The sequence below is a fragment of the Diceros bicornis genome, chromosome 27 (assembly GCF_020826845.1).
Source record: "Diceros bicornis minor isolate mBicDic1 chromosome 27, mDicBic1.mat.cur, whole genome shotgun sequence".
NCBI lineage: Eukaryota > Metazoa > Chordata > Mammalia > Perissodactyla > Rhinocerotidae > Diceros > Diceros bicornis.
Genome location: NC_080766.1, coordinates 33,175,183 through 33,199,842, shown reverse-complemented (window position 1 = coordinate 33,199,842; position 24,660 = coordinate 33,175,183). Strand labels below are relative to the sequence as shown.

At 43.3% G+C, this 24,660-nt stretch overlaps 3 protein-coding genes across 7 annotated transcripts in view; 2 read left to right on the top strand and 1 right to left on the bottom strand.

Annotated features, from left to right (window-relative positions):
• The window catches only part of SYNJ1 (synaptojanin 1), a 92,535-nt gene extending 88,551 nt beyond the window's left edge, over positions 1-3,984 (top strand). For all 4 annotated transcript variants that reach the window (XM_058523018.1, XM_058523020.1, XM_058523016.1 and 1 more), the window contains one exon: positions 923-3,984. In XM_058523018.1, coding sequence (XP_058379001.1) covers positions 923-1,735 — 813 coding nt within the window. In that variant the 3' untranslated portion in view covers positions 1,736-3,984. The remainder of the gene's footprint in view (positions 1-922) is intronic.
• LOC131423068 (uncharacterized) lies at positions 1,041-8,512 on the bottom strand. The gene is made up of 2 exons (XM_058570620.1): positions 7,618-8,512; positions 1,041-1,085 (listed from the first exon to the last, which is right to left on the bottom strand). Exon 1 carries the CDS (start codon positions 8,510-8,512, stop codon positions 7,850-7,852), a length of 663 nt encoding a protein of 220 aa, XP_058426603.1. The 3' UTR covers positions 1,041-1,085; positions 7,618-7,849.
• On the top strand, positions 8,433-24,426 carry CFAP298 (cilia and flagella associated protein 298). Of its 2 annotated transcripts, XM_058523021.1 has the most exons (7): positions 8,433-8,649; positions 10,979-11,146; positions 13,216-13,283; positions 21,397-21,555; positions 22,405-22,536; positions 23,731-23,826; positions 24,115-24,426. In XM_058523021.1, the coding sequence occupies exons 1-7, from the start codon at positions 8,511-8,513 to the stop codon at positions 24,223-24,225; spliced, it is 873 nt and encodes a 290-aa protein (XP_058379004.1). In that variant the 5' UTR covers positions 8,433-8,510; the 3' UTR covers positions 24,226-24,426. The 2 variants fall into 2 exon arrangements, with proteins under 2 accessions (XP_058379004.1, XP_058379005.1); XM_058523022.1 differs by lacking the exons at positions 8,433-8,649; positions 13,216-13,283 and having other exon boundaries at positions 11,069-11,146.
• Positions 24,427-24,660: the final 234 nt, after the last annotated feature.

The window sequence follows — 24,660 nt, the reverse complement described above, 5'->3', positions numbered from 1 at the left end:
TGTGAACTACGCACAGAGTGCAAATTTATATGACTGTAAAGTAATTCAGAACTCTTTTCCTACCAATTACAGTTCCCAGCCCACTGTCACATAGAAAGGACTGTGCACCACTCTGGGCGCAGCTTCATTTTGGTTTTGGAATTAACATACCAAACAGAAAATGAGATGTTTTTCTCCCCCCTTGTTGTAAACAGTCACTGCATTTGGTTATTAATAAGCATATCTGTTTTGGAACATTTTTACAAGGTGAGGGAGATCAATTAAGGAATACTGTCATATTATTCACAGAGTTTATTCTACAGAGGAGAACTTACATTAAAAGGCAGAGAACACTTTGAAAATTCATTTTTCCAAGTAGAAAAGGAAATTTGCATTGTTTTCAGCTTATGAATACAAATATACTAATAAAATTAATTTTCATCCATAAAGTTTAATTTCCATAGTAACATTAACTTTAAAATATATTTACAAGAACAATGAAACCACATCATCATTATAGATGGGTGTTGGAAGTTTATTTATATAGATTCAGCATAAGTTCTGAATGTGGGTTTCTTAAGTTAGTGCTAACATTTGGTAGAACTGGGCATGAACAAAACTCATTTGCTAATTCTGTACAATTCTCCATTTTACCATATCAATACTTGCATGAATGAAATAAGCTATTTAATTTCTTTGGGATTTAAAAAACATGTATTTAACAGAAGGATTTATTTATTAAGGAGTTTTTAAAGAATAAGATTTTAGCTGTTTTATGTTACTTAACCCACCAGAGTAACAAACTACACAAAGCTGCTTTTTATTTTCTAAATTTGTACACTTGCCCCCAAAAATGAAGAATAATTGAGAGAGGAAGCATAGGGGGTATTAAAAGGAAATATATTACTTTTTTTGATTATTCAGTGCTCTCTTTCTTCTCCAGGTAAAAACAAATGGAGTCTCTGCTGTCAGACTGGAATCGCCATTAAAGAGTGACCCATTTGAAGATCTGTCATTTAATCTGCTTGCTGTATCAAAGGCTCAGTTACCTGTTCACACATCACTTGTTCCAACTCCAGACCCAAAGGGGTTGATTCAGTCGCCTTCTGCAACACAAAGTAACATTAACACTTTGAGTTCTGTAAGTTGCATGCCGACAATGCCTCCAGTTCCAGCCCGGAATAAATCCCAGGACAGTATGCGATGTTCTCCAAACCCATTTCTTACTGGCTTGAGCAGCACAAACCCTTTCACTGACAGGACTGCCGCTCCTGGAAACCCGTTTAGAGCCGAGTCGCAAGAATCAGAGGCAACTTCACGGTTCTCCAAAGAAGAGCCTGTTGCTAACGCTCCTTTCCCTTCTCTGAAGCCTCTTGGTCATAACAAAAGCAAGCCTTTATCTTCATTTGATGGCTTTAAGGACAGTTTTGATCTGCAGGGCCAGTCTATGATAAAAATTAGCAACCCAAAAGGATGGGTAACCTTCGAGGAAGAAGACGACTTTGGTGTGAAAGGGAAGTCAAAGTCAGCTTGTCCAGACTTACTAGGTAATCAACCAGGTTCGTCTTCTGGCGCCAACATGACCTTTGATGATGACTGGAATAAAGGTACAAATGTTTCTTTCTGTGTGTTGCCATCAAGAAGACCACCTCCACCTCCTGTCCCTGTGCTCCCACCTGGCACCACCCCTCCAGTAGATCCTTTCACAACTTCGGCATCCAAGGCCTCACCCACACTAGACTTTACAGAAAGATAATGTTATACACTAGAAAACAGTTGTTTTTTAGTTTTGGCAGGGTAGAGCCAAAAGAATTGGGCATTAGTCATTGATTATGTGCAATAAGTAATTGTTCAGTGCACTGATGTCGTCATGAAATACCACTATTTAATGTGTACAAAGTGGGAGTATGTGTATATTGGAAATAAGGAAAAATCCTTCTCATTATTAACTGGAGTTGTGGTGTGTTTGTTTGGATAAATAAGAGAGAGTAGTAGCCAGAAAAAGTGCTCAAAACTACTTTAGAAAATAGTCCTTATTCAGTCCTTATTCAGAAATTCTGTGTCAGTCTTCTCTGAAGAATCTCAAAAAGTCCAGACAACTGCTAGTTGACATTACTGCAGTCCTTTTGTACTTGTTAACAATTGGTATTTGTAAGTGTTTACCAAAGAGCTATCAAAGTTATACTGAAACAGAAGTTTGAAAGGCATTGCTTTAAAAAAAACGTACGTATACACGCACACACACATATATACACATACATATTTGTAGAACTCATAATTTAAGTTCTAGGATATAACACAGAGCAAATTTTTACCTAAAAGTTCTAACAGAGTTGTTTTTTCAATATTTCATTATCAAAAGGATGGCTGTAAATGAAATTTGGACATTTCATTCATTTTCTTTCCAAAACTAGAATAATCTCACTACAGAACCAGAATTTTCTACCATTCCATACCCCACCCCTTCACACACACACATAACACACATCCTCGTTCCTCTCCACTCCAGCACCTGCATATGCTTTGCTCTGGGAGGAGGTTCTTGTAGCTGGAAGCAGCATATTTTGTGGTCCCTGTCATGTAGACAGATGCTCCAGCCCTTTCAAAAAAGCACTATGGCCTTATATCTCTGGAAGGCACGTACCACCAAGTTCAATGAGAAATCCTAGAGCTAAATATCCTCTCTTCCCTCTGTATGTTAAGGTATATGTTGCCCATTTCCCTCCCACACTTTTCTGTTTGCTGCTTTCACTCTGGAAGTTCATTAGCAGGGAAAGCAGCAGTCCTCAGAGTGCTCTGAATTGGGGGTCTACGCAGTGTGTGCTCTCTCCCCTTAGAAGCTACATAACACCTGTGATGCTGCTTTACGTTTCTAGAGGCTACATCTCAAGTTAGCTGTGGATTTTGTCTTTTGCACTGCCAATATGCAATTGATCCTGCTTTTATTAATTTTATGAAGAAGTACACAGAATTTTTACAGAATGTAGTATTTTGATATCATTAAACCCAATCAGAAAACTCCTTGAGCAGTATGGTTCTGTTGTCAGTTTAAGTTAAAATCATCTTTACCCATTAAGACTTACATTATCCTTCCTTTTATATAAGGAGTCGTATCTGTCCACCTCAATTCCGTTGTCCACATTCAACCTTTAAAGATGTGCATTGGAGGAATATCAGAAAGTAGAGGTCATGGCTAAGAATATGTAAAATGTAAAAGCACAGCAAACTGTATTGCACTTAACCACATAAAGCAAATCTAGTAGGAAAAAAACACTTTTCTAAATGCTCAAATGTTATCAAAATACTATATTTATAGAAGTAATCCTCTCTTTGTTAACAGCCAGGATTTGCTGTTAGAAATAACTCTTGTGAGTTTTATATTGTGCTTTTTTGGGGGTCTAATCATTTCAGCAGTAGTATATTTTAAACAGCAGTATTACTCTAAGCATTGTGCTTCGAAATGTGAATTAACTTGTTGAAACTGTGGCTTTAACATCTATATGATTAATGTATATGGTATTTGCTCTCCATTAGCAAAATAATTCATGATAAACTTCACTAGTGCCGATTGCAGTTCTGTGAGCAATGTTTGCTATTGAATATAAACTACTGTCTAAAATATACATATCATGCAGCAGCTCAGCCTTTATCAGGAAAATTATATTTGGCAAGTTGCTGAAAGTGCACAATAAAGTTATGAAAGTTAAAGGTATGCTGCAAATAACTAGCCATTATTCTGTGTATTATTACAATATTTACCAGTTCTGTTAAAAGCAGAGCAGAAATTAGACACTAACGATCTCTGTGAATTCCTTGTTCTCTAAGTAGATTGCTGTTTATATGTAAGAATTTTATTGCTTATGTGGCATACAATATTTATAATTATATACTTTATAGAGGTACAGTATTAAAGTCAGTGGTATACAAACATTCTGTACATATCCTGTGAAATGTGCTGTCATATGAAATAAATATACCTGTCTTTACCGTACTGACTACTTTGCTCAAAAGGAAAGAATTTTTCTCAGCCATCTGCCTTGAACTTTACATGTACAAATTTAGTGACATTTGGGGATTCACACTTATTGTCAGATCAGGTATTTTAATTCATGACCTTATTTTCATTCAATTCACTTATCCATATAATAGTTATTCTAAAAGTAAGAAGAAAGAGATTCTGAGATCACTAATCATCATTAAGAAACCCATGTACTTATTCTGTAAGAGAGCCCCTCATTCAGAATCATGTTGGCTTGAAAATAACACGTGAAGCGTGAATGATGATTTTCTAACTCACAGCAAAAGAAACAGCCGGGAGCAGAGGGGAAATAGGCACAGGAACAGCCAAACCAAGACACTGGCTAAAAGGACCCCAAGGAAGAGGCCAAGGCTAGTAGTTCCGATGAGTATATTGCCTTTTTTCAGTCCTGTATGGTTGCTATTGAAAACAATAACCTTGATTCTTACATAGTTGAATTATGTTCATTAACCTCTGATTAAGAAGTTATGGATACAGAATAATAGGCTTTTTAAAAACTTTATTGTAGATTTATATGCAGTTGTAAGAAATAATACAGAGAGATCCTGTGTACCCTTTACCCAGTTTCCCCCACTGGTAACATTTTGCAAAACTATAGTATAATACCACAACTAGAACATCAACATTGATACAAAACATTTCCATCACCACCAAGATCCCTCACCTTGCCCATCTCCCACTACCCTCCCATCCCATCCCCTTCTCTCTTGTCCTTAGCTTCTGGCAACCACTATTCTAGTCTCCATCTCTATAATTTTGCCACTTCAAGAATGTTATATAAATGGAATCATATGGTATGTAACCTTTTGGGATTGGCTTTTTTACTCAGCATAGTTCTCTGGAGAGTCATCTAGATTGTGTATATCAATAGTTCATTCCTTTTTATTGCTAGTAGTATTCCATAGTATGGATGTACCACAGATGGTTTAACCATTCACCAGCCCATTGAGGGACGTCTGGGTTGTTCCCAGTTTGGAGCTATTATAAATAAAATCTGCTATGAATACTTATGTACAGGTTTTTGTGTAAACAAGTTTTCACTGCTCTGGGATAAATGGCCCAGGAGTGCAAGTGCCGGGGCAGGCGTAGTTGTATCCTTGGATTTTTAAAAAACTGTCAAACTGTTTTCCAGAATGACTCCCATTTTACATTCCCACCATGTAGTGATCCAGTTTCTCCACATCCTTGCCTGCATTTCCTGTTGTCACTATTTTTTATTTAAGTCATTTTAGTAGTGGATATTTCATTGTGGCTTTGTTTCCCTAATACCTAGTGATGGTGAGCCTCTTTTCATGTGCTTATTTGCCATCTAATATCTTCTTTAGTAAAATATCTATTTGTGTCTTTTGCCCATTTTCTAAATGGGTTGTTATTTATTGTTGTTTTGAGGGTTCTTTATATATTCTATATACTTGTCCTTTGTTGGATATGTGGTTTGCAAATATTTCCCCCAGTCTGTAGCTTATCTTTTCATCCTCTTCATATGATCCATAGCCAGATCCTGAGCTCTGCAGGTCCACAAACTACAGTAGGAGTGACTGACACAGGATAACCAAACTCAAAAAGAACTGATGTATAAATCAAAATGCCAATTTATTAATTTTATAAAAATAAGTCTGACCACATCAAGATTTAGCAAACGTGGAAAAATGGAAACTCATACTCTGTTGGTGAGAGGGTAAATTGGCACATCGATTCTAGAGAGCAATTGAAAATGTCCAGTAAAGTTCATATACTCTATCGTAAGAAGTTTGATTTGAAGGGAAACTCTAGGACATGTGGAACAGGACATGCATTGTTGGTAACGGTGAAAACTAGAAATAAACTAACCATCAACAGGAGAGTTGAGTGACATTCATACAGTGGAGTACTCTACAGCAGTGAAAATAAGTGAATGAAATATTAGTAAATCTCATTATGGAGCAATAAAGCAAGTTAGAAAACAATACAGTATGACACCATTCATAGAAAATTTAAAACATGCAAAACAATATTCTTTAGGGATACATACATATGTTAATGGTATAAAAATGTGCAATGGGAATAATAAATTTAGGATAGCGGTTACCTCTGGAGAAGGGGAAGAGGAGAATAAGATCAGAGATGGTTATGTGGGAACTTTCACTGTATCTCTAATGTGTTAGGACTTAAAAAAAATATTTTTTCAATACAGTAAAAGTTTGCTCTCTTCTTCCCTGGCTGCCTGATATCCAGCAGCCATCATGAATGCCCCATTAATATCTGGACCAGAGTGTTCTTCACGATTGGATTGCTTCAACAGGTACAAATGGTCATAAAATGCCCTTCACCCTAGAAAGGCAACAGTACCTAAAATATTCAGAGAAAATTAGCCAAACGCACAAGACCACACAGGTGTCATCTTTGTCTTTGAAAAAACTACAAATGTGTAAGACATGGCCTGTATGAGAAGAAAAAGACCTTACGAGAACACTGAAAGGAATGCAATAAAAGAATAAAGTTAGGAGGACTACAAAGGCAAATATCAGTGCTGACAAAGATGAAAGACGCGGCAAGGGCGTCATCTGTGGCCACTTAGCAGATTTTTTACCAAATGATTAATAAACTACATATTTTAAACAAAACTGGATGGCCAGTACATGGGTTTTCTACACTTTTCATTAATACTATTAAACATTATACCCAGAGGGGCTGGCCCCATGGCATAGCGGTTAAGTGCATGCGCTCCGATGCTGGCGGACTGGGTTCGGATCCTGGGTGCGCACCGAGGCACGGCTTGTCAGGCCATGCTGTGGTGGTGTCCCATATAAAGTGGAGGAAGATTGGCATGGATGTTAGCTCAGGGCCAGTCTTCCTCAGCACAAAGAGGAGGATTGGCATGGATGTTAGCTCAGGGCTGATCTTCCTCAAAAAAAAAAAAAATTATACCCAGAGACCCTGTAATACATGAGTTTGTGGATAAGTGGTTCTCACAACCTAGAAGGCTAGACTGTAAACCAAGTTTTAAGCAGGAGCTGGCTTGATACATACGGAATTGGATTCAGGAGAAACAAGGGGATGACCTTACAGCCAGCAGTCAGGAGCTAAGAGAACACAGTCGGCCCCTTTCTCCCTCTGGGGGGAAAGACATATGCCAATCTGACCAGTACTGCGTGTTCCAGGGTCTGGGTGGTCCCCGCCCCAACAGTACTAGACATAAAAACACATCTCCGTTCCATCCAGTATCAGCGTTAACAGTCTCCACAGGAGGCCCTGGATCGGCTTTGGGCATTTCCAGGCCTGCAGTCGCACTTTCTCCACGCTGCCCTCCGCCCCCCAGCGATGCAGTTTCAATGGAGAGCCAAAATTTCAGAAATACCAAGTAGCAGGTGTTTGTAATATTCAAACCAATTGGTACTGGGCCATGGCCCTTTGAAAGGAGAAAACCAGGGGCAGAGGCCTTGCATTACCTTAGCTTTCCTACCGACTTGTTACCAAGGATTCAGTGCAAATGTTACCCACCCAAGGCAAGCATTCCTTGACGATCCGATCTAAAACGCCAATCGCCCTGTTTTGTTTTCTTTATACCTCTATATTAGAGTTTGCCTTGTCCGTTTACTGGTTTTCTCCTTGTCACTTACACTGGCATGTAAGCTCCCTGAGAGCAGTAACCCTGGATGTGCCGCCCTCTCACCGGCGCCTGACCCGAGAGCGGTCGGCCGGAGCCTGGAGGGTTCGGGGAGGGTCGCCCCAGCAGCAGCCGCTGGAGCTCCCCTAGACATGCGGGTCCGAACCAGCCCGCACAGAGGAGTGCGGCCACCTTCCCAGGCCCTCGGTGCTGAGAACCGGAGCAGCGGGGACAGACAGCACGCCTCAGCAATCGGAACCCGCCTCCCAGACTTTTCCAGACCGGAAGCAGCGGGAGGCGTTTCCGGAAGTGGAGACTGCCGGCGGCCGAAACGCGGAAGAGACTAGGAGCGGGCTGGAAAGAAAATGCTCGGGGCCTGTGCGCGCCCACCCCCGCCTTTCCCGACCTAGCATCCTCCCTCCCGCCCTTCCCCTCTCCCCGGGCGGAGTCTCGGGGCCCAGGCCAGTCGCCGGGCCTTCCGCGCTCCCCTCAGCTGCTGCGTCTGTTTGAGGTCGCCCCGACAACAGCCACTTCCGGGAGCGGACCGCGGCGAATCCCGCTCGGCAGGTGCGGGCCTGGATCAGCGGCGCCCGCGAACTGTGGGGTCGTGGCCCGGCAGCCCCTGCTACGGGGAGCGCACTGCCGGCTCTCCGCGCGCCGCAGCGTCCCCACCCGCGGGTGCTGACCCCGAGCGGGCCGCTCCTCAGCCTCCGCGTTGCTTTGTTGCTCCTGGCAACAGCCACTTCCGGGAGCGAGTGCCGGCCCCCCGGCCCGCGGGCGCCCGAGCCGCGGGTTCCGGCCCCCCGGCAGCGGTTAGTCGACCGCGGCTGTTCGCCCGCCGGGTGAGCGCGGGCCGCGTCTCCCCTCTCGCCTTCTCGCCGCCTCGGCGGGGCCTGCGGGGCCGCCATGGTTCTGCTGCACGTGAAGCGGGGCGACGAGAGCCAGTTCCTGCTGCAGGCGCCGGGGAGCACGGGGCTGGAGGAGCTCACGGTGCAGGCCGCCCGCGTCTACAACGCGCGGCTCAAGGTGCAGCGCGTCTGCTCAGGTGCGGCCCGGGACCGCGGGGTCGGGGGAGCGGAAACGGGGTCGTCCGGGGCGGAGGAAGTGGGCGGGACCCCCGAGGCTCTCCCGGGCGGGCTGGGGGCGAGGGTCAGGTTCCCGAAGATCTGCGAAGATGCGCGGCGCCGGGCTTGAAATAGGACCCTGGGGTCACCAGAGATGCGTAGGGGCCGGCCCACCGCCTTGACTGGGGTCTGGGAGCCGGGGTGGGTTGGACTGGGTCCGCAGGGAGGAGGGACCGGGAGGATGGGCCACGAGCAGGTGTAGGGGCATCCGCAGGTGTGAGAGGGGGACCCCCCGCGGGCCCTCTTAGAAAGGTGAGTTCACTCTTCCGAGACTTCAGTTTCCGGGGGCGAGCCGCCTGGCTTTGGGACGGCCCCTCAAGGGTGGGAAGACAGGGAGAGAGCCTTGGTGTGCCTTTCCCTGCTCCAGAGACACGGGCCTGTTTCTCGTGTTACAGCTTTTGGCCACCTCCTCGCAGCACTAGAGCAGCGCTGGCCGGTGGAACTTGCCACCGCGATGGAAGTGTGACCTATTCGCCCTGTCCGCTGAGGAATCCGCTAGCCACAGGTGGCCGCTGAGCACCACCGAGGAACTGCATTCAATTTAAATACTCAACAGCAGCTAGTAGCTACCGCGTCAGACAGCACAGTACTTGTGATAATACTCCAGATGTGTTTCTCTAACTATAATATGTGATTTTTGTACTATGGAGAACGCCTTAAGGGTTACAGTTTCTACCTTTATGGGACGTACTGTGTAGTTTCTTAGTGCAAGTTACTGATTCCAAAACAAGCTCAATGTTAAAAGTTATTTTAAAATCAAAACATTTGGGGGAGAAAAGGGGCTCAACTTCTTTTTCTATAAAATTGTCAGTTGAAAATGTGGTGCTGAATGTTGAGTCATGTTACTGAATTTAAAATCCGTTCGTTTATTGTGCAGTCGCCTTGGTCACCCGTGATTCAGGCAGGCCCAAGTGCTATCCCCAGTGAAGACAAGAATGAATGAGACCAGTCCCTTGCCTCCCAGTACTTAGAGTCCGGTGGGGAGGGAGAGAATAAATATCCCATAAGTATCCCATTAAATTACACCATTTGTTCCACAGTATTGTATATTACAGCCCACCTGGGGTCTTCATACAGTGCTATGGGAAGACCTAGATCCGGGTGCCTCTTTCACATGAAAGAAAGAAGGAAGAGGAGAAAAGCAAGCAATTTTGTAAGATTAAAATGTGGATTCATTTTGGGGTGAATATACATGGAATAGGAAATATATAAAGCCACGTGTTGGAATAGTGAACATGACAGTAGAAAACCAAGGTCTTGTCCTGTCTCTGCTACTTTGGAAGAGTCTGAGCTGCCTTAAATCCTCCCCACTGATCGAATTTAGATAAATTATTTATAAAGTATTTATGTAAAGTTTTATATAAAATAGTAGCAGTGTAGCCAGCCCTGGTGGTCTAGTGGTTAAGATTTGGTGCTCTCACTGTTGCGGCCCGGGTCAGGGAACCACACCGCCTGTCTGTAGGTTGTTGTACTGTGGTGGCTGCGTGTTGTTGTGATGCTGAAAGCTACGCCACCAGTATTTCAAATACCAGCAGGGTCACCTGGGGTGGACAGGTTTCAGCGGAGTTTCCAGACTCAGACAGACTAGGAAGAAGCACCTGGCCACCCACTTGTGAAAAAATTGGCCATGAAAACCCTGTGAATAGCAGTGGAGCATTGTCTGACATAGCACCAGAAGGTGAGAGGATGGCGCAAAGAGACCAGGCAGGGCTCCACTCTGCTGTCCACAGGGTGTCTAGGAGTCGTACGGCACTAACAGCGACAACAGCAACAACATAGCTGTGTGACCTGAGCCTCAGATGATACAGCTGTACATTAGGGAAGATGGGGATGGTAATTACTGTCTTGCCTATCTCATAATGTTAGATTAAATGAGATAATCCATGAGAACATACTTGGAAAACAGTTATGCCCTGTGTGGATGTGCACTCAGACTGTCAGTGAATTTTAATTTGTGCCTCTTGAGTGCCAGGAAGCTCAGCAAAGCACAGAGGATTAGCGCACAGAAGCTGCGGCCAGCCTGCCTGTGACCGTGGCGAGCTCCTAAACACAGTTGACCTGGGACGAATTGACCACCGTCAGTCAAAGGTCCAGGACAGGTCTGGCACATAGCAAGTGGGATCTAAGTGTTCGTTAAGTAATAGTGAGCCGATGGGCGAGACCCCTGACCTCCAGGGAGCTTCCATTCAATGAGGCGTAAGATGTTAGGATGGTGATTGTGATGCATGTCGTCTGTCTCTTATTTTTAAGAAATGGAAGAATTAGCAGAACATGGCGTATTTCTCCCTCCTAATATGCAAGGACTGACTGATGACCAGATTGAAGAACTGAAGTTAAGGGATGAATGGGGTGAGAAGTGTGTACCCAGCGGGGGTTCTGTATTTAAGAAGGATGATATTGGACGAAGGAATGGGCAAGGTAATCCAGCATTTTTCTTCTATGTGCGTGCCTGAGTATCAACATGTTAAAAAATTGACCTCAATGTTTCTATACAAACTTATGAAATTCTGCACACATACCTTCTTGTGGTGAAATGCTAATCCAGAATGAGTTAGGTTGATAAAGGAAGCATCTGTCTTCTTGCTCTTACTAAGTCGCAGCTAGCTTGTAACTCTGTTAGATGAACTGTATGAAATTAGCATATTTTTTTTTTTTTGGTGAGGAAAATTAGTCCTGAGCTAACATCTGTTGCCAGTCCTCCTGTTTTTGCTGAGGAAGATTGGCCCTGGGCTAACATGTGTGCTCATCTTCCTCTACTTTATATGGGATGCCGCAACAGCGTGGCTTGATAAGCAGTGCGTAAGTCATACTCAGATCCAAACCTGTGAACCCCAGGTGGACAAAGCAGAGCGTGTGAACTTAACCATTACACCACCAGGTGGCCCCCTGAAATTCCATTTTTGTAGGTAGCAAATGGTTGAAGATTGGCAATTTCATGTGGTTCAACCTCATAGTTTTGGGGGGATAATCATTGGAAATGCATCGAAGGTTGTGTTCTGTTACAGTTTCCAGATACTGGGGTTTATTTAGAGATTCTTTGTGAAAGAGGAAAGTGGAGTCAGCCCAAGGACCTCTGCTGGAATTGAGGACCTGCCTCTCTTTGCTGCACGTTAGTACATCTCAGAGGATGAAGAAATTATTCTCCTCTTATTATCTAGTTGATCATGTGGAATTTGAAGGAGAAAAGGATGATAACCCGTTTTGGTAGCTTATCCCTTTAGCCTGCATAAAAAGTTCCATTTAAAAGACTATAATTGGTCCGGCCCCATGGCTTAGCGGTTAAGTGCACGCGCTCTGATGCTGGCGGCCTGGGTTCGGATCCCAGGCGCGCACCGACGCACCACTTCTCCAGCCATGCTGAGGTCGAGTCCCACATACAGCAACTAGAAGGGTGTGCAACTATGACGTACAACTATCTACTGGGGCTTTGGAGGGATAAATAAATAAATAAACTTAAAAAAAAAAATTAAAAAAAAAATAAATAAAAAAAAAATAAAAGACTATAATTGATCATTTGACAGATACCCAAGTGTCTACAATGCCCCTAAAACACTGTTAGGAGCAAAAGAAATACAAAAGTGTCCCTGCAGGGCCTTTACATGCTCAAAGAAAAGTATATATTTTTTAAATATTGAAGATAATAGGAATTTCTAGTATTATTTCCTTTGAATTTTAACCTGGAAAATGGTTGGCTGTCTTCCACATCTTTTCATAACTAAACTCATTCTCAATTTGCAGAGATTCTTTGCTTTTTAGAAGGAATTGCAGCAATGAAAAAAATAGTAGTATCCCATAAGAACCAGTTAACAGTTCATTATTCATCTTTAAACCAATGTTGTCTTAAATTAACCATTTCAATTCTAATACAGTTTTGCATTTCTAGTATTTTCAATGTCTAATTAATATTGTTATTAAGAATATAAGGTTTGAACTTGCCCCATCTCCCCTAGATTTGGACATGCCATCTCCATTGTGTTTGCTTCTAAACTTTCAACTTATTTTTTTTTCTTGTCTGGGGGTGGGCAAGCTATGGGCAACAGGCCAAATTCGGCCAGGGCCTGTTTTTATAAATAAAGTTTTATTGGAATGCAGCCAGCCCATCCATTTAAGTAGCGTCTGTGGCTGCTCTCGTGCTGCTGTGACAGAGCTGAGTAGCTGCAAGAGAAACGATGTGACCTTCAAAGCCCAAAATATTTACTTTCTGGTGCTTTGCAGAAACAGCTTGCCAACCCCAGTCTCTCCAATGACATTTATTCCTGCTCTTCGTAGCCTTTGCCACTTTGCGTAAAGCACGCTCTGGTCTCTGCTATCATGAAGAGATTTTTACCTAACTTCTCACACCAGCGTTCATGTATCCCTCACTAAATTCCATGCTAGTACTTTCTCTCAACTCACTCACTCCCCGACTCAGACGGAAGGATTGGGATATTTAAGAAGAGTTTTAAAGATGGCTCTCTCTCTCCCTCTTCCCTCTTTTATTTTTGTAGCTCCAAATGAAAAAATGAAGCAAGTTTTAAAGAAGACTATAGAAGAGGCCAAAGCAATAATATCTAAGGTTAGATTTTTAAATGATGCACTCAAGCTTGTTTTTTGAAATACAGACTCCAGTTATGGCTTTCAAAGTTATCTGTCGACCAACCGTTTCTTTCTTTTTTTTCTTTTTTAAGCCTTCCAGAGGCAAGGGAAACAGCATGTTTGGGGTGGGCCCTAGCTTTTTCTTTTCATAATTGTGACAGTTTTCCCACTTCCCACAGGTCAGTGGCTGTATCGATGTGGTTCACATGTAGTATGAATATGAAGTGATGCCCATGTGATTTTGCTTCCCTTACCTTTTTGAAGAGCTAAGGAAAGTGGAACGTGAACATTGTGGCTGTACGGTAGTTCTGTGGTTATGTGATTGACCCAGTGTGTGTTTAGTATGAATTAGTTTTCTGTAATCGTCATAAGTATACAAAAACTGTTTCATAGAAGGAAAGGCGTAAGTCATACCATTGACTTGCAGGTAATGTGAATCTGGATAAAAAGAATGTAAGGATATTTAAAGAATTGGGGTTTTTTTTTTGTTGTTTTTTTTTTTTTTGATTTTTATTGATATTTTAATGGTTTCTAACATTGTGAAATTTTGGGTTGTACATTTTTGTTTGTCCATCACCCCATATATGACTCCCTTCACCCCTTGTGCCCACCCCCCACCCCCACTTCCCGGGTAACCACAGTCCAGTTTTCTCTGTCCATGTGTTGGTTTATATTCCACATATGAGTGAGATCATACAGTGTTTGTCTTTCTCTTTCTGGCTTATTTCACTTAACATAATACGCTCCAGGCCCATCCATGTTGTTGCAAATGGGACGATTTTGTCTTTTTTTATGGCTGAGTAGTATTCCATTGTATATATATACCACATTTTCTTAATCCAATCGTCAGTCAAGGGACACTTAGGTTGCTTCCACTTCTTGGCTATGGTGAATAATGCTGCAATGAACATAGGGGTGCATAAGCCTCTTTGGATTGTTGATTTCAGGTGCGTTGGATAGATTCCCAGTAGTGGGATGGCTGGATCATAGGGCATCTCTATTTTTAATTCTTTGAGGAATCTCCATACCGTTTTCCATAGAGGCTGCACCAATTTGCATTCCCACCAGCTGTGTATGAGGGTTCCTATTTCTCCACATCCTCTCCAACATTTGTTGTTTTTTGTCTTGGTGATTATAGCCATTCTAATGGGCGTGAGGTGGTATCTTAGTGTTGTTTTGATTTGCATTTCCCTGATGATTAGTGATGTTGAGCATCTTTTCATGTGCCTATTGGCCATCTGTATATCTTCCTTGGAGAAGTGTCTGTTCATTTCCTCTGCCCATTTTTTGATCGGGTTGTTTGTTTTTTTGTTGTTCAATTGTGTGAGTTCTTTATATATTATGGAGATCAACCCCTTGTCAGATGTATGTTTTGCAAATATTCTCTCCCAGCTGGTTGGTTGTTTGTTCATCTTGATTCTGATTTCATTTGTCTTATAAAAGCTCTTTAGTCTGATAAAGTCCCACTTGTTTATTTTTTCTTTAGTTTCCCTAGTCTGGGTAGGCATGTCATCCGAAAAGATTCCTTTAAACCCAATGTCAAATAGTGTGTTGCCTATATTTTCTTCTATGAGTTTTATAGTTTCAGGTCTCACCTTCAGGTCTTTGATCCATTTTGAGTTAATTTTTGTGAATGGCGATAGCACATGGTCCACTTTCATTCTTTTGCATGTGGATGTCCAGTTTTCCCAACACCATTTATTGAAGAGACTTTCCTTTCTCCATTGCATGTCCTTAGCACCTTTGTCGAAAATTAGCTGTCCGTATATGTGTGGTTTTATTTCTGGGCTTTCAATTCTGTTCCATTGATCTGTGTGTCTGTTTTTGTACCAGTACCATGCTGTTTTGATTACTATTGCTTTGTAGTATGTTTTGAAGTCAGGAATTGTGATGCCTCCTGCTTTGTTCTTTTTCTTTAGGATTTCTTTAGCTATTCGGGGTCTTTTGTTGCCCCATATAAATTTTAGTATTCTTTTTTCTATTTCTGTGAAGAATGTCATTGGGATTCTGATTGGGATTGCATTGAATCTGTAGATTGCTTTAGGTAATATAGACATTTTAACTATGTTTATTCTTCCAATCCACGTGCATGGGATATCTTTCCATTTCTTTATGTCATCGTAGATTTCCCTCAATAATGTCTTGTAGTTCTCATTGTATAGGTCCTTCACCTCCTTGGTAAGATTTATTCCTAGGTATTTTATTCTTTTTGATGCAATTGTAAATGGTATTATCTTTTTGAGCTCTCTTTCTGTTAGTTCATTATTAGCATATAGAAATGCAACTGATTTTTGTAGATTGATTTTGTACCCTGCAACTTTGCTGTAGTTGTTGATTGTTTCTAACAGTTTTCCAACAGATTCTTTAGGGTTTTCTATATATACAATCATGTCATCTGCAAATAGTGAGAGTTTCACTTCTTCGTTACCTATTTGGATTCCTTTTATTCCTTTTTCTTGCCTAATTGCTCTGGCCAAAACCTCCAGTACTATGTTGAACAGGAGTGGTGAGAGTGGGCAGCCCTGCCTCGTTCCTGTTCTCAGAGGAATGGCTTTCAGTCTTTCCCCGTTGAGTATGATGTTAGCTGTGGGTTTGTCATATATGGCCTTTATTATGTTGAGGTACGTTCCTTCTATTCCCATTTTATTGAGAGTTTTTATCATAAATGGATGTTGTATCTTGTCAAATGCCTTCTCTGCGTCTATTGAGACGATCATGTGGTTTTTATTCTTTGTTTTGTTGATGTGATGTATCACGTTGATTGATTTGCGGATGTTGAACCATCCCTGCGTCTCTGGTATAAATCCCACTTGATCATGGTGTATGATCTTTTTAATATATTGTTGTATTCGGTTTGCCAATATTTTGTTGAGGATTTTTGCATCAATGTTCATCAGCGATATTGGCCTGTAATTTTCTTTCTTTGTATTGTCTTTGTCTGGTTTCGGTATCAGGGTGATGTTGGCCTCATAGAATGATTCAGGAAGTGTTCCATCTTCCTCTATTTTTTGGAATAGTTTGAGGAGGATGGGTATTAAATCTTCTTTGAATGTTTGGTAAAATTCACCGGAGAAGCCATCTGGTCCTGGACTTTTATTTTTTGGGAGGTTTTTGATTACTATTTCAATCTCTTTACTTGTGATTGGTCTATTCAGATTCTCCATTTCTTCTTGGTTCAATTTTGGGAGGTTGTATAAGTCTAAGAATTTATCCATTTCTTCTAGATTGTCCAATTTGTTGGCATATAATTTCTCATAGTATTCTCTTATAATCCTCTGTATTTCCATGGTATCCGTTGTAATTTCTCCTCTTTCATTTCTAATTTTATTTACTTGAGCCTTTTCTCTTTTTTTCTTAGTTAGCCTGGCTAAGGGTTTGTCTATTTTGTTTATCTTCTCGAAGAACCAACTCTTTGTTTCATTAATCCTTTCTACTGTTTTTTTGGTCTCAATATCATTTATTTCTGCTCTGATTTTTATTATTTCTCTCCTTCTGCTGGCTTTGGGCTTTGTTTGTTCTTCTTTTTCTAGTTCTGTTAGGTGTAATTTAAGGTTGCCTATTAGGGCTTTTTCTTGTTTGTTAAGGTGGGGTTGTATCGCTATGAGTTTCCCTCTCAGGACCGCTTTTGCTGCGTCCCATATGGTTTGATATGGCATGTTATCATTTTCGTTTGTTTCCAGATAGTTTTTGATTTCTCCTTTAATTTCATCAATGATCCATTGGTTGTTCAGTAGCATGTTGTTTAATCTCCACATTTTTGTCACTTTCCCAGTTTTTTTTTCCTGGTTCATTTCCAGTTTCATAGCCTTATGGTCTGAAAAGATGCTTGTTATGATTGCAATCTTCTTAAATTTATTGAGGCTTGCTTTGTTTCCCAACATATGGTCTATCCTAGAGAATGTTCCATGCGCGCTTGAGAAGAATGTGTAGTCAGCTGTTTTTGGGTGGAGTGCTCTGTATATGTCTACTAGGTCCATCTCGTCCAGTTTTTCATTTAAGTCTAATATTTCTTTATTAACTTTTTGTCTGGATGATCTATCCATTGCTGTAAGTGGGGTGTTAAGATCCCCTACTATTATTGTGTTGTTGTTGATTTCTCCTTTTAGGTTTGTTAATAGTTGTTTTATGTACATTGGTGCTCCTATGTTGGGTGCATATATATTTATAAGTGATATGTCTTCTTGATGGAGTGTCCCTTTTATCATTATATATTTCCCTTCTTTGTCTTTCTTAACCTGTTTTATCTTGAAGTCTACTTTGTCTGATATGAGTATGGCAACACCTTTCTTTTGTTTGCCATTAGCTTGGAGTATTGTCTTCCATCCTTTCACTCTGAGCCTGTGCTTGTCTTTAGTGCTAAGATGTGTTTCCTGAAGGCAGCATATTGTTGGGTCTTGCTTTTTAATCCATCCTGCCACTCTGTATCTTTTGATTGGAGAGTTCAATCCATTTACATTTAGGGTAATTATTGAAATATGAGGGTTGAATGTTGCTGTTTTGTCACTTATTTTCTGGTTCTTTTGCATTTCCTTTGTTTCTTGTCCCATTTGTTTTGGACTGCCAATTCAGTTTGGTTGTTCTGTCTTATGATTCTTCTAGTTTTCTCTTTGTTTATCATATGTGGTTTTAATTTGATTATTTGTTTAGTGGTTACCTTGAGGTTTGGGCGAAAAATCTTCTGTATGAGATAGTCCATTATCTGATAGCCTCCTATTTCCTTATACTAAGTCAATTCAGTCACTTTCCTCTTCCCCTTCTAAGTTGCTCTTGTTATACCTTATTCTATCTTGTGTTGTGGCTGTGTGTTTACAGTGATGAGGTTAAATTTATTTTTGGTGAATTTCTTCCTTTGATCTTTGAGTTTAGTATTTAAGTGGTTGCTAACCTATTCCGGTAAAGATCTACTATTTCTCTGATTTTGTCTACCTACTTTTCTCCTTACTCCAAGCTTTGTGTTCCCTTTCTCTTCTTGTTTTCAGGCCTGAGGGCCTTCTTGAGTATTTCTTGTAGTGGCGGTCTCGTGGCCATGAACTCCCTTAGCTTTTGTTTATCTGGGAGAGTTACTATTTCTCCATCATATTTGAAGGATATTTTTGCTGGATAGAGTATTCTTGGCTGAAAGTTTTTGTCTTTTAGTATTTTGAATATATCATTCCAGTCTCTTCTAGCCTGAAAAGTTTCTGTTGAGAAATCTGCTGAGAGCCTGATGGGAGTTCCTTTGTACGTTATTTTTTGTTTTTGTCTAGCTGCCCTTAATATTGTTTCTTTGTCGTTGACCCTGGCTAGCCTTACCACTAGGTGTCGTGGTGAAGGCCTTTGTCTGTTAATATATATAGGAGTCCTGTTGGCTTCGCTTACTGGTATTTCCTGCTCCTTCCCCAGATTTGGGAAATTTTCAGCTATTATTTCCTTGAATAGGCTCTCTGTTCCTCTTTCCCTCTCCTCTCCCTCAGGAATACCTATAATTCTTATGTTACATTTTCTAATAGAGTCCGATATTTCTCGGAGTCTTTCTTCATTTCTTTTTAGTCTTAGTTCTCTCTCTTCTTCCATCTGGAGTATATCTGTATTCCTATCCTCTAAAGTACTAATTCTTAGAATTGGGGTTTTTTTAATCAGTTGCTTTTATTTATGTGTGGGCTGTATTAGTTGTTACCACCTTCAACTGTAGGTTTTCTCAGTTTTGATAACTCCTTTTCTGCCGCTCCTCCCAATTCACTGGGCAAAACTGTTATTTCTCAACCAACATTTCCCAAATTCTTCAGGCTCTTAACTAATCCTTTAAGTGCTTCAGGAAAGCCTGCCCTCTGTGCCTGGTAATGTAGGGGAGGCTCTGGAAGTCCTACAAGGGAGGCTTTGGTTCAATCTACTGTTTGCAAAATGCATTTGTCCACAGAATCTTTTCTTAACACTTTTTTTTTAAAAAAATCTTTTTTTAAATAATAACTATTAACCTCTAGTCAGATTAGCGCATCTCAGAACACGTAGGGAAAACAGCGGCCTGGACAGTGCTCTGCCCCCTTGCCTCCCCACACCTCCGTCTGTGGAAATCCTTTCTATTTGTTCGTATCACTTCTCCCTTTGCCTGTGTATATTTTGTGTAGTTAGTTCGTAGTTCACAGGGAGGTTTCCCGGGGGTCCGGTCTCTATGCTGTGGTGATTTGCCCAGAGTGGCCGAGCTGCTGAGCGGCCAGGTGCTTTCTCTCCCGGGGCCCCCTCCATGCTGCCTCCAAACACGCAGCACGCATTGCTGTCACCTCACCGGACTCTGCTGTGTCGGGGGCAGTCAGCTCTGTGGGTCAGGACGCAGTGGGGCAAGCAGGGGGGAGTTCGAGTCCTGGTGGCCCCACTGACCAGTCCCGTGACTTTGGGCTGGAGACTCGACCTCCACTGCTCAGGTTCGTCATGGGGAGAGTGAAAGATGGCAGGATAGCCAGACTGTGTGGCTCCTGGGGAATGGGACGACAGTGTCTACATAACCCCTCCTCGTGGGACCCACCTCTGCTGAGCGTGGGAGACCAGGATGGTCGGGGTGTGTCTGTTATCCTGACGCCACACTCAGAGTTTCTCTGCCATCTGACCGTGGCATCTGGCCACAGGTCACTGCGCTTGGCGTTTGGTGGAGCCAGTATAGAAAATGATTCCATGGCGCCCCCTCTGTGGGTAATATTGGTCGTGGTGGGTGACACCCTCTGAGCAGGACTTGCCTTGGATGACCCCACATCTGGTAGATCTTCACTCTGTTCCTATGGCATATGCCTCTCATGGAAGACCTGATATATTTTACGAGGATTTGTGACTTAGGGACCAATTTCCTAAGCCACCCTGGGGGTAGGTCAGGCAGGAGTAGTGCCTCCATTTTACAGATGAGAACACAGGTTTAGAGAATTTAAATCTGGGCCCCCAGGACTTCCCTGAGGAGCGTCAGCCTCGGGCACCAGGGCCTGCCCGTCCTCCTCTCCCCGTGCGGGCTCTGGCACGCATGTTGATGTCTCAGAAACTGCCAGATGGAAGAGACCTGAAGGGCACAGTCTGGGGGCGGGGTGCAGAGCTTCCATGCCCTCTCCTCCTCTGTGGAATCCGGGCACCCACCTTCCTGAACATCGATGTGTTCTCCCACCAGGAAGCTCCACTGTGCTTCGATGTCCAGAATTTTTATCAGGGTTTCATTATGTGATCATGATTGATTAGATCACTGGCCTCATGATGAACTCATCCCCAGCCCCACGTCCTTACCCAGAGGTGGTGATAGGGTAGGCAGTTCTGAAAGGTCCAACCCTCTAATCACCTGCTCGGTCTTCCTGGGGAGTGCAGCCCCTCCCTTGGAACTGTCTAAGGTCCCACCGTGGGTTACCTCGTTAGCATAAACTCAGGTGTGCTCAGAAGGGGCTCGTTATGAGTAACAGAGACACCCCCATCACTCAGGAAATCCCAAGGAGTTTTGAAGCCCTGTGCCGGGAACAGGGGACAAGGACCAGATCTATTTTTTATTATATAGAGCCTGCTACCTGGTCTACCCTCGACAAGGTCCGTCCTGCACCCACTGCAAGATTAACCTCCCAGCTCCTTCCTAGGAAAGCCGAGTGCTGCCTGTCGCCTCCCAGTAAATGCAGACTCCCCTGCCCGGCTCTCATGGCTGTTCAAAAACCAGCTCCAGCCTACCCATCCAGCTCAGTCCTCTCGTTTCCTGTCCCAGGCAGAGTGGGCTGCTGGCTGTTACCTGCTTTTCTTGGCTTCTGCTTCTCTGGAAGCACCCTACTCCCACTCACCCCACCCGTGTTCCAAGGCCCCGCAGCCGTGCCGGCCGCTCTGCAGTGTTTCCTGGTCCTCTCCCAGCCGTGCTGCTGGAGGGGGCTCTTCCTTCGAGTGTTTTCGCACTTCACCACACTCCTCTCTCAGTGCTGCTCACAGTCTGCGTTACAGTCTGGGCCGTGTGGACGTGGCCCCTGAAGAACATGGCAGTCATCTCGGTAGCAAGCACAGTTTGATTCTGTTTGTTGCTCTGGCAGTGTCTGGCGAGGGTCTTGTACGAGAATTTGCTAAGTATTTGTTGAGTTGATGGGCCACAGATAACGATGCTTGTCCACTTACAGAAACAAGTGGAGGCCGGCGTCTGTGTTACCATGGAGATGGTGAAGGACGCCTTGGACCAGCTTCGAGGTGCCGTGATGATTGTTTATCCCATGGGGTTGCCACCATACGACCCTATCCGGATGGAGTTTGAAAATAAAGAAGACCTGTCTGGAACTCAGGTATGCGGCTCTTGGGCATTCTGCAAGGTGAGTTCCCGCACCGCACAGGGCAGAAGCCTCTCAGATTTGACCCTCCTCTTCTCGAGGTAGTTTTCTGCTTCATCCATGGCTTTCCATCTTGCTATCCGTGCCTCCGAGAGTTCTGAATTCAGGGGAGGCCCCTGAGGATGGTGCACATGGTTGAGGGCTTGGCCCACACACACACGGGCAGGAGAGAAGTTTGTGAGGCTGCCCATTGCTGTTAACGGGAAATATTCCTGTTTTCTTTGGCTACTGGGAAGCCAGAAACCTGATTTGTGCCCATTTCTACCCAAATGTATTGGTCCCTTTACATGGAATTTTGTGATCTAGGCTTACCTGTTGCTTCATGTTGTTTGCCTGCCTTTATGTTCCATTTTCCTTTGTTGTTCTCATTTATTCCTTATCCTGTTGGACAGTGTCTGTTTCTCTGTGCCGTCTTAAATAGGTGGAATTTGCAGAAGCAAGCAAACAGCCCCATTATGCCTGTATTTAAAAACCCAGCAGGATTCCAGTGTTATTCCCTGGCAGTGTCCTGAAAATCTATCCAAGAGGGACATTATATTATAGATGAGGGTACACACGAGATGGGGTGCTCCCCACTGCCCAGAGCAGGAAGTTAACGAGTCAGGGCGTGAGTTGAAACTAGAAGGGAAGGTACTAAAATGAGTGAGGGCTTTGAGTAGGTGGGGGCTCGGGGAGAGCAGGGGAGGGCAGGATGCTGGAAGCCTGTCCACGGGGGAGGGCACCAGCCGGGTTCCCCACCAGGGTGGGACCACACCTGTGGCAGTGGCCTGATAACCTTAAAGCGGGTTCTTACCATGGCCCCAGGCGGGACTCAGTGTCATTGAAGAATCAGGTGCACAACTGTGGTGGGCAGCCAAGGAGTTAAGAAGAACAAAGAAGCTTTCAGACTACGTGGGCAGAAATGAAAAAACCAAAATTATCGTCAAGATTCAGCAAGTAAGTACTTTTCGTTAACATGTCACTATTTTTTGTTATTCGCTTTCCAACTGATAAAAGTTTACAATAAATCTGAAAGATTTAAACTCCTTGTACAAATACTTTAATCTTCTTGGTCCAGGCTTAAAATAAAACTATCCTCTGTACGCACAATACAATGTGCATGTATGACAATATTTTGAGTTTGTTTTAATTTGGGCAGGAGGGGAATATGCCATGTTAATTTCAACTTGGAAAATAGAGCTACAAGGGGCCAGCCCAGTGGCTAGTTGTTAAGTGTGTGCACTCCACTTTGGCGGGCCGAGTGTTCGCAGGTTCGGATCCCGGGCGCGCACCGACGCACCGCTTGTCAAGCCGTGCTGTGGCGGTGTCCCGTATAAAGTAGAGGAAGATGGCCACAGATGTTAGCCCAGGGCCAATCTTCCTCAGCAAAAAAAGGAGGATTGGCATCAGATGTTAGCTCAGGGCTGATCTTCCTCACCAAAAAAATAAATAAACAAATAAAAATAGAGATACAAGGAGGCCGGCCCAGTGGTGTAGTGGTTAAGTTCGCATGCTCTGCTTCAGTGGCCGGGGTTTCTGGGTTTGGATCCTGGGCGAGGACATACACCACTCCTCAGCCATGCTGAGGCAGCGGCCCAAGTACAAAATAGAGGAAGATTGGCACAGATGTTAGCTCAGGGTAAATCTTACCAAAAAAAAAAAAAAAATTAGAACTACAAGTAACTAAAAATGTTTCTTGAAATGAAAAATAGAGCCCAGAGCACTGATTTCACGTTTTTCAAAGTGCTGATACTCTAGGAATGAGGAGGGAGTGTTAGACCTCACAGATGTGATGTAGAGCTGGATATCTGCCAGGCTGCTTTGGCTGTGTGCTCTCTGCTAAGTCAGTACTCTGTAATTGGGTGAAACAGGGTCCTCCATGTTATCTCTGGCCTTCCCCACGGGACCTGCGGTGGCTGACTGGGGAATGGCATCGTGCAGCCACTGGGCTTGGTCCACCATGAGGGCCCAGAGCCAGGGGCTGCTGATGCCCAAGACTCCCCTGGTGATTCGCTCTGGGTGATCGGAAGTGGATGACCTGTTCATCTTCAGCAGTTGGCGAAGGTGGTTGTGACACATTCGCTGTGACTTCCTGGATTGTCCCTATAAGAATGCCTTAATCCACAATTTGCTGTTCCCTCATCGTTCCAGAGGGGACAAGGAGCTCCAGCCCGAGAGCCCATTATTAGCAGTGAGGAGCAGAAACAGCTGATGCTGTATTATCACAGAAGACAAGAGGAACTGAAGGTATCGGGTGACAAATGGGTGCCTGGGGCACTACCCCCCCCCCACCTCGTGCCCAATCCAAGGGCACTTGGGCTGTTGGTGGGGGCGGTGAGTTCTATGTGATGTCGAGGGGGTGTTTCTAGAGCTTCTGCCTCTCCACGGCCAGTGGAGCCCTTCCAGGCATCCTGCCTGTGTTAGTCTGGACGTGTCCCGCTCCAGGGAAGGCGGGGTGGGAGGTGGTCCTGGGTTCTTTATGTTGCAAAACACTTTCCTGAAATGCCTTCCTGAGCAGAACATATTTATTTCCAGAAATTGGAAGAAAATGATGACGACTCCTGTTTAAATTCCCCGTGGGCAGATAACACTGCTCTGAAAAGACATTTTCATGGGGTACAAGACATCAAGTGGAGACCAAGATGAAGTTCACCGGATGATGAAGCTTTCACAAATATTAGCTCACCTTTCTTTAGGCAAAATAATAATAGTAATAATAATAATAACTAAGACGGGTACTCACAACCCTCTGGAAAAGATGTAATTTCTAGTTTTCCTAGTTTTTTGGTTTGAATTTTTGAAAGTTTTTCAGGGTTTTAGAATTTAATAAATACATCCTCAAAAGAATCTGCCTAAATTGTTTTTATTTCAGGACAACTATTTAGTATTTGAGGTTTTGCTTTGACAAAATACTAATGCTGTGATTACAAACATTTTTTTCTTCCTGATTTCTTTATTTTGTATTCTCATGATGGCTGTCGTACGGGAGGAAGTGGACAGTACTTTTTCCCCATAGCTGGTCAAGTACTTGCTGTGAACTTGGCCATCAGTGGCCACTAGAGGCCGCTGGGCACTTACTTG

Coding starts and splice junctions, on each gene's coding strand:
- CFAP298 (XM_058523021.1), top strand. CDS start 8,511: ATGGTTCTGCTGCACGTGAAGCGGGGCGACGAGAGCCAGTTCCTGCTG. Junction 11,147..13,215: donor TGGACGAAGGAATGGGCAAG/GTAATCCAGCAT, acceptor TTATTTTTGTAG/CTCCAAATGAAAAAATGAAG. Junction 13,284..21,396: donor CCAAAGCAATAATATCTAAG/GTTAGATTTTTA, acceptor GTCCACTTACAG/AAACAAGTGGAGGCCGGCGT.
- LOC131423068 (XM_058570620.1), bottom strand. CDS start 8,512: ATGGCGGCCCCGCAGGCCCCGCCGAGGCGGCGAGAAGGCGAGAGGGGA.